Here is a 17,304-nt window from a genome sequence, read left to right as displayed (position 1 = left end):
GTCAGAACACAGGAAGACACGGGGGAGTTGGAACAGTAAGCCTGGGATAGTGTACGAATGGCCATGTGTATCTTCCTGAAGACGAAATAAAAGTAGCAATGGTCACTGAACAGGGATAATCACACCACCTTCACCATTTTAGAATGAAACCACCTGGAAGGAAAACAGGCACAGAAAAGAGCATCATTTCAGAAGTGGAGAAATTAGAGCCTGAGCCAGGGCAATAGAAACCATCTCATTGACAAAGCAGATCTGGTGTAAAACCCCAAGCTCATCCCACCAAGCTTCTTCCTCACCCTCTGATTCTCCCTACTGCTCCTGGAGTAGCCCAAATCTACCCCAGGATCATCAGAGAAAATAGGTATAGTAAGTTTGACCACACTGCAGAAATGGGGAGGAATAATGTAATTTGAACATCCTTTAAAATTTTATAACTATTTTTTATTGTTGTTCAATAACAGTTGTCCCAATTTTTCCCCTGTTGCCCTACACCCCCCACCACCACTCCCACAGTCAGTCTCCGGCCAGTTGTCCACATCCCTGGGTCCTTTATACAGGTTCCTTGACGTGAACCTTCCCCTTCATTTCCTCGTTGTTTTTTTTTTTAAATGGAGCTTGCCATGGTGCACAGGAAGATATAAGACAAAGCATAGAAGATAGAGACACCATAAAAATTACAATTTGATAAAGTACCAAAATTCCCTATAATGATGAAGATTTAGTATTTCAAAGAGCAGTAAGATGTTAAATGAGGGCCTTAGAGGAGAGTGATTCACAGAGACAGAAAGCAGAGTGGTGGCTGCCAGGGGCTGGTGGGACGTGGGGCATGGGGAGTTGCTAAATGGGTGTAAAGTCTCAGTTTAGGAAGGTGAAAAAGTTCTGGAGATGGACGGTGGCCATGGCCACACAACAATGTGAACATACTTAACTACTGAACGGTGCACTTAAATGGTTACAACAGTAAACTTTATGTTACGTGTATTTATCATGATTAAAAAGAAAAGCAAAAGAAAAAACCAGTAGGCCTATCAGACCCGTTATGGAAGACAGGACATACAATATCCACAGTACATTACTCTCTAGACATTTTCTCATTTGTAACCTCATTGAGCACCACAATAAGCCTTTAAGAGAAGTGTGCTTCCCGTCTGACCAATGAGGAAACACTCATCCAGCTGCCCCCTGGAAGAGCCAAGACTTACCAACCAGGTTTGCTTTGCCCCTCTTACTTTACCTAATCGTCTTCCCTCTGTGGCTATTTGGATAGTTTTTCCATTACCATTTTTCCAATGAACACTTAATTTAAATTTAATTTAAATTCTCCATGCTATCCTCAGGCAAATACTAAAATTAATCTTAAAAATCAGGTTGCTGCAAAAAGAAAATGTTCTTTAGAAGATACTCATCCTATTCAATTTGCACATTACCTTCTCATCTCTAAGGCAATTCAAAACCTGCTTGTTTTTTAATTCAAGTGATATTGTACCCTGTTTGGTGGAAAAGTTATTGCCAAACATACCAACCAAAATGCAAATAACAGCCTTGGCTGGTATAGCTCAGTGGATTAAGTGTGGGCCTGTGAACCAAGGGGTCACAGGTTTGATTCCCAGCCAGGGCACATGCCTGATATATGGACCAGGCCCCCAGTAGGAGGCGTTCGAGAGGCTACCACACATTGATGTTTCTCTCCCTCTCTTTCTCCCTCCCTTACCTTTCCTCTAAAAATAAATAAATAAAATCTTCTAAAAAATGCAAATAACATCAAAATATATAAAGCACTCAGCCAGGCACTCTTTAATGTGCTTCACACATACAAGGTCCGGCAGAAGTAAGGCCTGCTTCACTGTGGTTGGCAGGGTAATGATATGGGTGTAACAACAATGTACAGTTTTCATTTGAACATTTTACCTAAAATGTCATATGGTGTGCTTGAGTGTGATGTTGTTCTGTTACAGAATTACATGTTTATGATTTTGTAATAAAACAGGGAAGTTATTGTGCCAGACCCTGTATTAACTCACCTAATCCTCACAATGATCCTATGAAATATGCACTGCAAGTTGGGGGTGACAATAAAGGAGGACCACCTTCAACAAATTCACCTGGAATGCTACTTTCAAAAGGAAATCAAGCCTGCCTAGATCAAAAAACCTAGATTTTTCTTATGTGATGTAAGGATTTTCTAAAAAAGAAAAATCTATATATCATGGTCTTATCAGCCAACAGACAAGTTGGTTGCACCCCACTTGCTAACCAGAAACGAGTGGGTGCAAGGGCCCTTGGGGCACAAGCACCACCAGAACACGAACCTGAGGCAACAGCAAGCATCAGCAGTGCTATCTTTCGAGAATTCCACAAAAAAAATGTATTTGATCATTTTATGGGATGCATGAACCTTGGCAAAAGTTTTTGGAGATAATTCATTTTTCAGTTAGACTATCTTTAAGGTCTTACTAAGAAGAAGCTACATCTTAGAAACTACTACGTAGTTCCAGCACTCCTGCAGAACCCGGTCGTAGCTTCATTCACCACAGTATAAACATCGTTATTCCATGGATAGATGTGGGCTCATTTTTATGCTGTTCTAATTTTCAAAATACTAAATGTATTTCCAAAGGTAAACAGCATGTAAGTTTCTTAAAAGGCTATATATTCTTACTGTATGCCCATTTTCTAAGGGTAGTATCTCAAAATATCAAAATTTATGAGGTTCCTTAGCATGACAATTAAAATAAAAACAGGATTCATAATCAATTTATCTTCAACTGTTATGTGAGAAAAGATATTTCACTATGAATAATGTTAAATCAATGTTTTCAAGCTACTTATGTAAAAAGTATTGTGATTTAAAATCAAAGTCAGCTAACTTTCTTATAAAGCGATCCACTATTCCAAAATCCTTAAGTGTCGTGGGTTGGTTTCCATAAAACACTTATTTTAACTCTACAGCTAAGGCCAGCATTGTATTAAAAATAGTTTCTTGTCTAGTTAAATGTATGACATGTGATTTAAAAATGTTTTGGAACACTGTACTCTGTACCCCAAAGAAAATACTAGCAAGTTGGACCACAAAACCTAGAAAATGTATGTGGTCCTCAGAAGCTGGAAAAGAAACATGAAAACATTGTCAGTCTGCTGACAGCCCCCCGGCTTCTTCAGCATTTCCTCAAAATTCATGCATATTAACATGTAGTTTTAGAGTTTGAGGTACAATTTTAAGGGCAAAAATATACCCACGTTCTCATTTTTGTTGAACATAGGAACAATATAAATCAGAGCAATCATCAATTAACTTCATTAAATAAGAAAACTCCTGTTCTCCCAAGGATATAGTAGAAAGCCAGCACAAGAGGGACCACATGTCCTCCCTGGGACAATATTACAGAGCTTTTCTCTGCAAATGAGACTATGACTATCACACTAAACATTAAGAGCACTATTAAATGCATGACAGTCCATGAATACTAACTCAAATTGATATTAGAATTAATGTTTTGTTATAGTGACTAAAAATATTTGCTACTGCTTATGGATCAATTGCTGTTGTCTTTACGTGTGGAAATCACAGGAAGCCTTGGTGTAAGGCAGGAACTTTCCACATCGGGTAAGCATGGATTATAATAGTTCACCAGGTGGATTAGCAAGTTCCCAATGGAGACAGATGTTCATCTGTAAGCCAAATGAAGTATAAGGACTAAGTATGAGCTTTGTACACATTCACACATTCCACCACACATGGTGGAAGGAGATCAGTAAAGGTATCAGTAGGGATGTCCCATTATGTTATTTTTGCTTTCAAGTTCCCCAACTTTATAATACCTATAACGTTTGGCTTACAAATATGGCTAACCCATATCAAGACCTCCACTTAGGGAATAACTAAATAATGTGGTATGTATATACACACACGCTCCCTCCAGTACTTAAAATGACTTTTCCTGTAATGTCTAAGTACATACAGTGAATAAAACTATTGAAATATGAATGGCAAAGAAACCCTGTGACAGCTGACAAGCAAAACAGGAATACTGAGAAGTCAATGGTTCTGTCTGCCCTTGGCATAGCCATTGTATGAAATAATTCAATTTATTCAATATATCAATGCTAGAATGATTAATAAACTATAATTTGTAAAGGTAACATTAAAAAATTAATATGAGGCAATTTTAACAAAGATGGAATACTGGGGAAGTAATTATGATACTACTCAGCAAACAGACTTACTGTTTTAAAATAAAGAGCAGCTCTATTTTTAAATTGTCAGGGCTTGGTTAACACACTTCAGATGCTATACAATAATACTTTCAAAACCTTCAACTTTTACTGCAATAGAAATAAAGGAGTCATATTTTTATTGGATAATTTGAAGAATATTCCTTTATATAACTGAATCTACAATTAAGTATTCAGATTAAATATTATACATGGTACTAAATTCCTTAGAAAGATACAAAGTAAAATCCAAATGGCTGAAAAAAAGCTGACAGCCCAAAACAAGGGGAAAAGGTGGGGGAAGAGTGGGAGAGAAAGACCCAGACCCTATATGCACAATTCAGTAACATCCTGGTTATTCATTTAGACCAAGTTTAAGGTTTTACCATTCTGTAGTAAAGAAACTTAGTTGGCATTGGTCTGCAGTGGGGAGCCATGGTGAGTTCAATGTGAATTTAACCCAACTTTGTTCACACAAAACTACAAAAGGAAAAGCCAATTTCTTGATTTAACAACATACACACACCCTCAATACATTTTAGCCCTGTCTCAATGCTCTCAGTACAGCATGCTTGCTTATAGAAGGTGCAGGCTAGAAAAATACATGCAAAAGCCCCTGACACCCGAAGTCTACCCTGTTATTCTTCAGTCTGCACATTTACTCTCCAGCAGTCTGTGTCCCCTGCACAGGGTGATACTCAAGTACACCTCCCTTTCCCCAAGTGAGAGCTTATCGACAGAATGTTTTAGTTATAAAATACCTGGGTAGAGAGCAACACGAGTTGCATAAAACAGCAGTATTAGTAATCACTAATATAGATTGTCGGCATCTCTCTGGATACAGTACATCTAATACTGCACCTTGGGTTGTATATATATTCTCCTCTAATTCTTACCACTTTATGAGGGATGACATTATTATAGTTCCTGCTTACAAAGTTGAATATTTTGGAATCAAACCTATCTAGAGGTAGGGAGAGATCTATCAAAAATGGGGGTGTCTCTCCAGTAGGACTAGTGCCACTCCCCGCTTTCTGGAGAACTGACAGATGCCTTCACGACACAGTGAACAGAGGATACCCAAGTACCCCTCCCTGATCCCCCCAGGGCAAGTCTAATACTGAGGTAGAAGGGAGTGTGTGCTATTTTGAAGTCAATGATCTTGCCCCAAACCAACTATTCAAAGTTGATTTTTTTAATCCCTAGAAATACAAGTGAGAGTGTCACCACCTTCCCTGTCCCCAAAGTTGAAACCCTGAGAACCACACTTGTCAGGGTCCTTCACAGCCCTTAGTGACTTTTTTCTCCTATAACCTTACAGCCCAACACCCCTTCCTGGGCAATTACCACAGCCTAATGCACTTGTAAGCGCAGAGCATGTGGGCACACACACAACACAGCCAGAATGATCTCAAATTCAAATATAATGTCACTTGCCCCTTTAAAAGGTTTCCTGGCTACAGCTGACCCATCTCCAGGAGCTTGGCCTTTCACAGCACATCATCCATCATCCCTGACTTTCACAACTCTCCTGGAAAGGCACTCAGCTGTTATACTCGCCTGCTCCTTTGCCTGTGCTGTTCACCTACCTAGATGTCCTCCCTACAGGAACTGCACCTTACCTCTCGGGCTGACCTCTACCCATCTTCCCACTCACTAGTAGATTCCCCCCAGCCTGGCCCTGCAGAGCCGCAGCTGACCACCCAGCCCCAGCTCTTCAGTCCTGATAGAAAGGGACTGAAATACCTTCCTAGTATATTCCAAATGTAGGGTTAGAATTTATATGTACATGCCAAAAAATCAAATTTCAATAACATTTATTGACCGGATTGACACTGGCCCCCCCCACATGGTCCTACATAACATGGTTGGAGGGGAAGATCTAGAATGGGGGTGCTATGGCCATGGCCTGACCTGTGTCTCCAGAAAATTCATCTTTGAATTTTGCAGGGCCTTTGGAGGTGATTAAGTTGATGTAAGGTAGTGAGAGTGCCCCCACCCCCACTTGCTGGGATTAGTGAGTGCCCTTGAAAGAAGACACAAGGAGAGCTTGGTTTCTCTTTACCATGTCAGGACATGCCAGAAGGCAGCTGTTTGCAAACCAGAAAGAAGGGTCTCACTGTGCTGGCACCCTGATCTTGGAATTCCAGCTTCCAGAACTGTGAGAAAATAGTTCTCTTGGTCAAGCCCCCCAGGCTGTGGTATTTTGTGTCACTTTGAGATGACTGAAATGGAAACAAAGGTGACCTCCAGTCTGTTCTCCCTGCTTAGTACTACGTATTTCAGTTTCTGTGTCTAGCTAGGTGAATTGATGAATTAATTTATCTAATTTCAACTAAACTAACCCTCCCCCAAAAAATGACTGGCTTAAGAATCATGCAGTGAAACAAATCACAGATTGAAAATGTCAAGCGAGTAAATGACAAGTAAATTTTTAAAAAGTAGAATTGACACTTTTTTAAAAAAAATCATCACCTGAGGACATTTTTTCATTACTATTTTAAAGAGAAAAGAAGGGGGACACAGAAATAGAGAAACATTGATTGGTTGCCTTTCCATGTGCCCCAACCAGGGATCGAACCCTCAGCCTGGGTTGTGCCCTGACTGCGAATCAAACCTGCAACCCTTCAGTCTATGGAGAACACTCCAACCAACTGAGCCACACTGGCTAGGGTGACACTTCTCTTCTTAGTAAAAGCTCTTCAAAATAAGTTTTCTAGGTTAAACATTAGGATAATTATTTTTAAAGATTGCATTTGTTTGTAGAGAGAGGGGAAGGGAGGGAGAAAGAGAGGGAGAGAAGCATTGATGTGAGAGGAAAACATAGATCAGTTGCCTCTCATACACACCCTGACCGATAAGACAATACCCAACCAAAGAGCCACACCGATCTGGGCAAACATTAGGATAATCTCATCAAATCTGCTAGGTCAGCCAAATACATTCAAAATAATCAAGAATATTAACAATAAGGATTTATATCCATGATTTTTAACTAAGAATCTTGGCACATACATTTGGGCCTTGAGATAGTAAGTAATGATAGTGATGTAACTATAAATATTTGAATATAAATGCTAAATGTTCATGCTAAAAAGTCTTATGGATGGGATATTTGATCAAAAAAGTTTGGAGACCACTGATGAAAAATGCAGAACTTATGTGACAGAGCTAGACCCACTCTGCAGCTGATGTCGTGTCTCAGGCAGGCCTGAAAGCTGACCCTGCTGGCTCTCCAGGACCCTCTGGAGTGAGGGACAGCACATGTAACAACTACTGAGATATACAGAGTAATCCCTCAGAATGGCCAGCAACACCCCAAACTCAAACCCAAATTCCTTTATAACTATAATAAAAAATAGTAAGGATAGTAGAAACCTATTATTTAAGTTTTGAAGAGCTGGCTTTCATTTCAGAGAAAAGATCAGCATTTAAATGATCAAACCCAACCTCATGGATTTCAGGAAATTTCTTTGTAGAAAGTCCCTGCATCACAACAAAGGTCATACCTCTGTTTTTGTTCTCTCTCAGCATTGTCCCTCCTGAAAGGGTTGCTGAGCAGCATTTCTGAATAAGCTTTTACTGTCCGTTGAGTGGCTCAGCTGTAAGTAGAACACACACTTAGATGCTACTTTCTAGAAAGCTACACAAAACTCACATGACTAAACTCTGACCAGACTATTTTCTGCAGTCCATGCAGCTGCCTACTTTCTGAACTTCTACACAGCTAGATTAAACATTAAGCAAACAAATGTTTCCTGTTGCCATCTAAGGGAATGTTGTTTGACACCCAAGGAGTACTTTTCCACCTACCTAGTATTTACACATTCAGTTCATGATAAATAAATAAAAATCCATCACAGATTAATGGAAAGTTATCATGCTTGGATTAAGCTGTAGATTAGCATTCAATTGCAGACCACCAGTTATAATGATCTTCAATAGATGAGGAATGTATATAACCTGCTTCCACTCACCCTATCAAAGAATCAGCTGCAAACTTCCACAGTCTAACAAAGCTCAGTAATAATATCTTGATGTACAATGTACTTCACAAGACATCAGAAAGGATGCACTCCTCAAAACATAATTTTACCAAACACTCCGCAGCAGTGTTATGAATTGCTCTCACTGACTACATTATCTCCACGTGAGAACTGGAAAACACACACATATTCTGTAATCAGCTTTTCCTCACTTAAACATATTTCAACATCTAAATTTTCTTTTTAGCTGAATAGACTAAAGTAATCTGAATGGACAATAAATGATGAAGTCCCAGCATTTATGATTCAATGAAAAGCTTATTTATAGTATCCACTGAAAAGTAAAAGCTTTACTTTTAGCATCATAACCAGGTGAAGATAATGGTGCCATCTCCACTGACTATCATCCCTGAAAAAACGTGTCTGTCTCCAGACCTGGCCAGTGCAGCTCAGTTAGTTGGGCACTGCTCTGCAAAGTGAAAGGGTGCAGTTTTGATTCCCGGTCAAAGCACATGCCTGAGTTGCAGGTTTGGTCCCCTAGACCGGACCAGGTGCATGCAAGAGGCAACCAATCAGTGCTTCTCACATCGATATTTGTCTCCCTCCCTTCCCCTCTCTCTCCAAAAATAAATAAATAAAATATTTTTTGAAAATGTGTGTCTCCAGTATAAGACCCAAACATTTCTCAAAGCACCCAAGAGAAGGATAAACGAGTTTAGCATTTAGTTCCTGGGCTCCCAGATACTTTCAGGTAATTTTGCAAATATTTTTATTTTGAGGTAAGTTCATTCTTACAGAAGAGTTGCAAAAATGGCACAGAGTTGCCATAACCCTTCACCCAGCTTCCCCACAATGTCAATATCTCATATCACCTGGTGCGATGCTGGAAACTGACTGCACAGCACTGGCGCAGTACTATTCCAAATACAAAGTGTGTTCACAATTCACCATTTTCTCCACCAATGTACATTTTCTGTCCTAAGATCTGATTCAGTGGAGGAGACACTGTCCTATCTCTTTATTCTCCTCCAATTTCGGGTAAATTTTAACTTGTGTTTTTCACAAATCCTAATGCTTAATCCTTTTTATCTGTAAGATTCAGAAGTGCTCACAAATTCAGAGAAGACAATAGGAGTTCATAGAATTTGGGAACAGGAACAAGGGGAACAAGTTACTGACTAGGACTCTCAAACCAAATGCCTTTACCAATTTTCATAAATGCGAATGGATTGATATTTCTTTGGTAAATTCAAAATATGCTCCACAACCACCCACACAGGGGTGTCTAAGCTTTTGGCATCTCTGAGCCACACTGGAAGAAGAAGAGTTGTCTTGGGCCACACATTAAATACACTGTGACACGTAATCACAAAAAGATCTCATAATGTTTGGAATATATTTACAATTTTGTGTTGGGCCACATTCACAGCTGTCCTGGGCCGCATGTGGCCCGCTGGCAGAGGTCACCACACTAGTCCATTCTAGACAGCTGCTGTTTCCTCAGAAACATCACACACAAAACTGGCCCGAGGCTGACACTTATGTTCCTGAAAATACATTTCAAGAAAGCTCATTCATTTAACGGTTACCTGAAGCACTCAGTGATAAAGGTCCCCCAATTTAAATATTTTTTTCTGCAGAATGTCTCAAAAGCCTTGATCAGTGGTATAAACCTAATAAAAGTTCTAATTACAAGAATTTCCTATGGCATTAATTGCTGCTGGTATGTATAAATTACAGACTCTCTATATGCTGTGACATCCGTGGTCTGAAAATATAGGATGACTGGAGTGGGTGGTTTGGATATTAATCAAGTAGATCTGCCTCTGATTTAAAAACAGTGAATGGTAACTGTTGACAGATTATGTGTTAATTAGCTTGACTGTGGTATTTCACTGTCTATATAAATATCAAATCATCACATTATATACTTTAAATATATATAATTTTATTACAATATATAAATAAACAGGTAAATTACAACAGTGTACACAGAAGAAAACTTGAGACTGTTTTAAAATTGAATGCTTTCAGCATAATCCATTGCTCATGATACAAACTTTTATACACATTTACCTTTGCCAACCTTGACTTGGGCAGTTGTCTACAACAAGTTACATAAACCTTAGTTTTTAAAACACTGATCTTTACATGAATCAAAAGGAAATTACAGCCCTGGCTGGTGTAGCTCAGTGGATTGAGCGCGGGCTGGGAACCAAAGTGTCCCAGGTTCGATTCCCAGCCAGGGTACATTCCTGGGTTGCAGGCCATAACCCCCAGCAACCGCACATTGATGTTTCTCTCTCTCTCTCTATCTCCCTCCCTTCCCTCTCTAAAAAATAAATAAATAAATAAATATTAAAAAAAAAAGCTTTAAAAATATTTGAAAGAAGATGTTGTATGCTTCAGGGAAAAGGCATATTGTTAGGCAGACATATACTCGTACAGTGCTAGTGGTGTCCAACTCAAGGCCCACAGTCCGCATGCAGCCCAGCATGGCTGTGAATGTGGCCCAACACAAAACTGTAAATATAAAACATGATGAGATTATTTTGTGATTACAGATCACAGTGTATTTAATGTGTGGCCCAAGACAACTCTTCTTCCAGTCTGACCCAGAGATGCCAAAAGGTTGGACATCCCTGTTAAATCCTAGACACATACATACTTTGCAATAGTCTATTAATTACCATTTCTACAGGATAAAGGAGGTCACTGTTGTCCTCATGGTAAAGGTCCTAGAAAATCAATGTCTAGAAGAAAAAGACCATGTCTTACTTCTCCATAATTACGATAATCCAAAAGTTTTGGCTTCAGTAATGGAAAACTTCAACTGCCACAGCTTCAGATCACACATATATTGTTTTCAGTGTCAAGAACAAGGTTTGGAGAAGACACCCATGTCCAATGAACAGCACAGACACCCCCAGTCTTTCAAAGAATTGCTTGGAATTTGTAGTTACCAGGTTACACATTCTCCTGGGGGTGACAAAGCCACACTCAACCTCCAGGGTGACCTTCTCCCTCCTATCTACCAGGCCCAGCCTCTTTCTTGGACACACTAGCCCAGATATTAAACCTAGACCTTCGTTCCCTGTCCTGACCTTACCATACCACCCCTCACTGGCCTCTCCCAGCACCCAGCAGCCACCTCTATCTTCAGCAAACATTGATCTTTTCCCTGAATTTCAAGTGTCAGCTGCTCAGGAAGGTTGACATGAGCAACTGCCATGATCCTGAATGGTCCCAAGCCAGAAAGGGCCTGAAGTGGGGAAGGTAAGTGAGAAAACCCCTCCAGAAAGGGCCAGCCTCCTGAGGTGTACAGCCTCTGAATAATTCCATGGATTAGCGGGAGCCTCATCTGTCCCAGGTGGTCTGTTCTCCTCAAAAATCTCAATTTAGGAGCAATCAATCTAGGATAAACACTCCATGCCAAGCCTCAAAAAAAAATTATCCTTTCTCAAGAAAAACTGTATTAAGAAAAAGAAATCCTTTATGAACTTACTTTTATGAAAACACTCCTTTGAACAGCTTTATCAACATTTAGCAAGCATTCATGGCCAAGATAAAAAAAATCTTATTTTTAAAAATCAGTATTTTTATATAACTTGAGTTCAGCAATATTAAAGTGCTAAAACAGCGTGGCTCAACATTTTGTAAAGTCCTTAAACTATAATGCCAAGATGCTTTATAATAAATCTCTTAATAAACTGTGAGTCACAAAACCATTAGCAATTCCTATTTAAATATACAGTCAAGGTGAAACAAACACTCAAAGGCCATTCTCTAGGACAGCAAGGGGCACATTTTAATTTCTTGGACTCAATTCAGTGCATTCTAAAATTTATACTTATAGTATAAGCCATGAACTCAGAAATTCTATAAATTTTAATATTTACTATGTTAATATTCAGCTAAGTTGATTATATACTTACATAAGGCTTTAAATAGAGTATTTTGTTTCTACCTACTTTATTCCTAGCCAACCTTCACTGCACATTCCCATATTAATTTCTGTCTGCCCCCCAAAAAGTACAAATCAAACCATAAAACAGGTAGTACTGGGAATCTCTCCGACTAATAATAAAGTCAGTCTCAAAAGTCAGCTTTGAGTCTTGATTACAAACAGATTGTGAGGTCCCTTTTCCAAAGCTTTCAAAAATCATTTTCCATGGAAACTGGAGAATTTAGGGAAAAAAAGACCGTTAGTCATTCTCCCAGTTTTAAGCATGTACAAATGGATACCAAAATTAAATAGAAACTAAGAAAAATATTGCTATTTTATGAAAATATCCTAAAGTTTAAAAAGTGACTCTTCAATACATATTCTTATACAGTAGACATCTTTTTTAAAAGAAATTTTATCTTTTTAAGTCATTAACTCAAAACACATAAGAGAAGGTCTGAGAAAATGGAACTACATTGCTGGTGCAGGATTCTAAAGGAGTCCAAGTATCTACACAGAGTTGTGTGAACAGCACCCCAAATGAAACCCCATGCACACCAGCCATCACTCCTCCTTCCCTGGCCTCAGGAACCACTAAACTACCTAGGTCTCGATAGACTGGCCTCTTCTGGGCATTGCATATGAGCAGAATCACATACAGGCACGCTTCGTTTGGTTGCACTTCTCTTCACTGCACTTCACAGATGGTACGCTCTTTACTGATCGAAGGCAAGAACCTCCACCAAAAAAAGATTAGGACTCACTTTAGCACGATACTTACTTTAGGGTGGTGGCTCAAACTGAACCCAGAAAATCTCAGGGGTATACCTATGATATGAGGCTTTTTGGTTACTGGCTTCTTTCATTTAGCATGTTTTCAAGGTTCATCCATGTTGTAGTATGTGTCAGTACTTCATTCCTTTTATGGCTGAATAATATTCCATTGCAGGCCTTTTATTCATTCATTCATCAGCTGATAGACATTTGGATTATTTCCACTTTTTGGCTTTTAGGAATATTGCTGCTATAAATATTTGTGTACAGTTTTTATGTGGACATGTTTCCATTTCCCTTGGTTATTTATAGCTAGAAGTAGAATTACTAGATCATATGGTAACTTTACATTCAATCTTTTGAGGAACTGCCAATGTTATCCAAAGTAGCTACACCATTTTTCATTCCCATCAGCAATGCACAAGGATTCCAATTTCTCCACATCCTCTTCAACACTTGTTATTGCCTTTTTGGTTAAAGCCATCCTAGTATGTGAAGTGGTAACTAACTGTGCTTGATGCTCTGTATCTTAAGCCAAGCCCACTCACTATTTGAATTTGGCCTCAGCTATTCTAAGCTACACTTTTAAGTATAAAATACGTCCCAATGATCATTCTTAAAACCCAAAATAAAGCCAGGATAATCTAACACCCCTTTAATAAATAAAGGTATCACCTTCAGATAATTGCACAATTATTCTACTACAAATTCTATCAAGCTACAACAATGCCCAACAGCCAGGTGTTTCTAAATAAGGGTGTCAGGCTAAGCAGCCTGTGCACATGCTGTCACTATAGTGGAATATTTAAACATGTAACAACAGCAAAGTTTTAGCCAGAGCTTTCTAGAAAGAACACTGAATTGGAATTCAGGTTATCAGTTCCCTAGACCTGAACTTGGTGTTCTGAGCCACTCACAGAACTACATCCTCTGAAGTCACTCCCAGAGATAAAGTTATCTAAGCCTGAAATTTTAATGAAATTTGAAAGTGTATTAACACCTGTGCCTAATGATCTAGCTGTGAACAGCAAAGAGAATTTGAGCCTCAGTAGTCGGACAGGCTGGGTTCTATTTCCAGCTCTGCCATTCAGTAGCTGTATGACCATAGGTACATTATTTAACATCTTGCTATCTCAGATTCCTAATCTCATTGTAATAATGCCTTCTTCAGGAGGTCATGAGGATTTATGAAGCTAGTATAGCTAAAGCATCTGACACAGTGGGCAGCAAAGAATACACACAGGTTAGCTTCTATCCATCTTTCTGCTAACTCTGGGCAAAGTTTCCCAGCAAATGAAAACCTCTTAACAAAGTCTTGCACCTTTTGGAGCTGAATGTGAGTCCTTACAACTTGTGGTATTCTTTTATAAAGCAGTTCCCCACATTAAGGTCTGTAAATTGCTAGGTAAATCTCTCAACTAGATTAAAACAGAACGAGGAAGAATTCTTGGAAGGGAACTCAGAGATGAAAAATGTAAGACCTCATTTTGTAGAAAAACTTCCTCGGGGCTCACACAGCCTCAGCAAGCAATAGATGCAAAGGAGAAAAAGATAGATGCTAAACACATATGACTCCATTGGAAGCTCGGGTGTAGACTGCCAGGCTTGAGGGGGAGGGGGAGGGGAGTGGAAGGGGCTGGAGTAAGTGGACACGGGTGAGGACTGGCTAGGTGCATGGAAAAGCTAACAAGAGGAAAATGAGCCCCGTTCCAGCTGTGAATTCACAGCTTCTAGCATATCTCAGCCGCCTTCTCCTACCTGATCTGGTTGTCACGGAATTTATTGAGATGCGGTTGGTTGAGGTAAATGGTGCGGGCTGGTGCCTCCAGCTGGTCTCCAACAGACGTGGCCCGGGACATCTCATCATCTGCCTTCTTATAGCCCGAAGAAGGACGAACAGGTCCTGCAGAGAGGAGGCACGGGCAGAAAACACAGCACAAAGAAGTCACGCCAGGCAAGAGCAGCAGCAGCAGCAGCAGGAGCGAGCGTGCTTGCGGGCGGGCGGGGTCCAGCGGGGAAAGGATGCTCTGGGCGATGCAGGGCCCGCCTTTGTACCTTGGCTCCCCCTGGAGACCCGCCGCGCAGCTGCTCCCGACTTCTCCCCGCCCCCTCCCTGCGCCCCACCCACGCTGCTGCTCGGGGCCAGGAGAGAGCTTCTCCTTGGGTGACAGCTGTGCTGTGCGCACAGCCCGGCCTAGCCCGCCGCTTCCTCGCTCTTTCCCCTCCGGCTGGCTGCAGAGTGCGGCTGGAGCAGGTGACGCGTTCTGTGTAGGCTGCTGAGGGCAGGAAGGGGAGGGCGGAGGTCAGAGCCTCCTGCCCTGCTGAGGTGCCCCTCTATGCCCAGGGATTGAGCTCTGGCTCTAGGTTTTCTCGGCTTCTTGGACTGTGTTGAGGAACAAAATGACAGCAAAGGGGATGTGCCTTGAATTCAGTCACCACAGAAAGGGATGGCAAAAGGACACATTAGCTTTACCAACCCCAATTTACCGGCAGATGCGTGATCTTTCATTTCATTGCTCAAGCTACTGTTTCTGGGGTTAAGATGATGCAAGACTATCTCCTTAAGATTTAATATTGTCCTAGAGTCAAGCCTTTCTCCCTGAGCTCAACCTCCCCATACCCTTCACTTACAGAGTTGTGGGCATGGAGAATAATACTATACTCATTATAAAACTGCTCCATACAGGTGCACACAGGTCTTAACCGCATCTCCAACTGCAAGATAGTATCCCTCAGTAGATGGGGACACCGACCTCAAGAACTGACCTTCAGGGAAGGGTGCCTGAGAAAAATGTACATTAAATATACATTTGTTCTAATACCTGCCATGCTTTCCACCTATCAAAGAAATGCATGTTGCAAATTATTAAACAAACTGGCATATCATTTCAATAAACATCCACTTCACAGCTACACAGAATGTTCACTGGACATAGAGAAACATTTTGAAACACAAAGTTTGGGCTATTTAAGTGTATCATCTTTTTAAAGTGATGAGGATTGTATTGTGACCCTTACCATAAGAGGGGGATCACCACAAAGTAAAACTGGTTCCTGGGAGCTGCAATACTGTCTGATGGGGCTCATGGCCAGATCCCTGTTCCCAGCCCAGGTGTGCATCCACAGCACCCTGGCTGTTCCTTACACCCCACCCTCACATCCCCCCCACCTCCCCTCCAGCCCCCCACTCTCTGAGACCCCTCTGGCTCCACTGCTCAGCCCTTTGCTTATAGATAAGGGACAGCAGAGAGCAAGAGTTCCTACTTCAACACTGGCTGGCCCGCCAGCTCTGGCTCTGAGACTTGTATCGGAGGGGGGTGGATTTCAACGCATTGGCTGATTTAAGGCAGACAGGAAATATCTTTAAAACTAGCCTATATGAAAGTATTGCTTTTTTCTCTGCCCACTTATCCTGCTTCATTTTTCTTTACAGCATTTATCATCATTACCTGATATTAATTTGTGATCTGCCTTTGCATGGCCAAGAGCAGAGGCTCCAGGACAGCAGAGACATGTTTTGTTCACTTCAGTGACCTCAGCACCGAGACTAGTGCCTGGCACATAATGAGTACTCATATTTCCTTGTTGAGTAAGTCATTTTTACTCCAGACTTATAAAGGGTCGCTTTGAATCCTTCTGGCAGAGATGCAATGATATATTGACATACTCATATGCACAGAGGGCTCAAACTCCACGTTCTCCTGATGTGGGTCAAAAGAGTTTACTGCAAGATTGTGTTCACATACTGACTCTCAGCTTTGGCTCTATATTTTCATCACCGAGACAGCTCTCACAAGTTACTGGTCCCTGGGCCCAGCCCACCAGATGCTGTTTTGTTTTGTTTTGTTTTGCTTTTAAAGCTCCATAAATGATACTAATGGACAGCCACAACTGAGAGTCACTTGTTCAACACTGCTGGGAACACAAAGCAAAAGATCTGGCTTCAGCTCTCCAAATCATGAACCAGTATAACCATGGTTGCTAATGGCCTCAGTTTATGATTAAGTTACTAAGAATGGGTTTGAAGGTGCTGAGGAGGGTCTGAGGTCAGCAAACTTTTCGTGTTTGGGGTAGGGTCAGAACAGACTCTAAGGACAACTAAGCCTTAAAGTAGGGGGATGGTTTATATTAGGAGATGGGAGGCCATTCTAGGGAAGGTCCAGAAGAGCATAAGCAAAGGCTCAATAGACAAAAATGCATCAGGGGCCAATTAAAAAACAAAACAAAACAGCACTAAGGGTCCAAATTGGACAGAAGTTGAAAGGAAGCTTAGGAAAAAATAGCCCATAGCCAGACTGCGGATGACTTAAATACCTGGGGAAAAAGCTTGAACTTCTTCCTGAAGGTCCTATAAAGCCACAGAATGTTTCTATGCAGAAGAGAAAT

The 17,304-nt window shown here is 40.7% G+C and overlaps 1 protein-coding gene across 1 annotated transcript in view; it reads right to left on the bottom strand.

Moving 5' to 3' along the window:
• ATP8A2 (ATPase phospholipid transporting 8A2) overlaps window positions 1-17,304 on the bottom strand; it is a 568,312-nt gene that overhangs the window by 481,104 nt on the left and 69,904 nt on the right. The window contains exon 2 of the mRNA XM_045844948.1: window positions 14,677-14,821. Within this exon, the coding sequence (XP_045700904.1) occupies window positions 14,677-14,821 (145 nt within the window). The remainder of the gene's footprint in view (window positions 1-14,676; window positions 14,822-17,304) is intronic.

This window comes from Phyllostomus hastatus, unplaced genomic scaffold (assembly GCF_019186645.2).
Source record: "Phyllostomus hastatus isolate PE091 unplaced genomic scaffold, TTU_PhHast_1.1 phas_contig_41, whole genome shotgun sequence".
NCBI classification, from domain to species: domain Eukaryota; kingdom Metazoa; phylum Chordata; class Mammalia; order Chiroptera; family Phyllostomidae; genus Phyllostomus; species Phyllostomus hastatus.
This window is presented reverse-complemented; position numbering and strand designations above follow the sequence as displayed.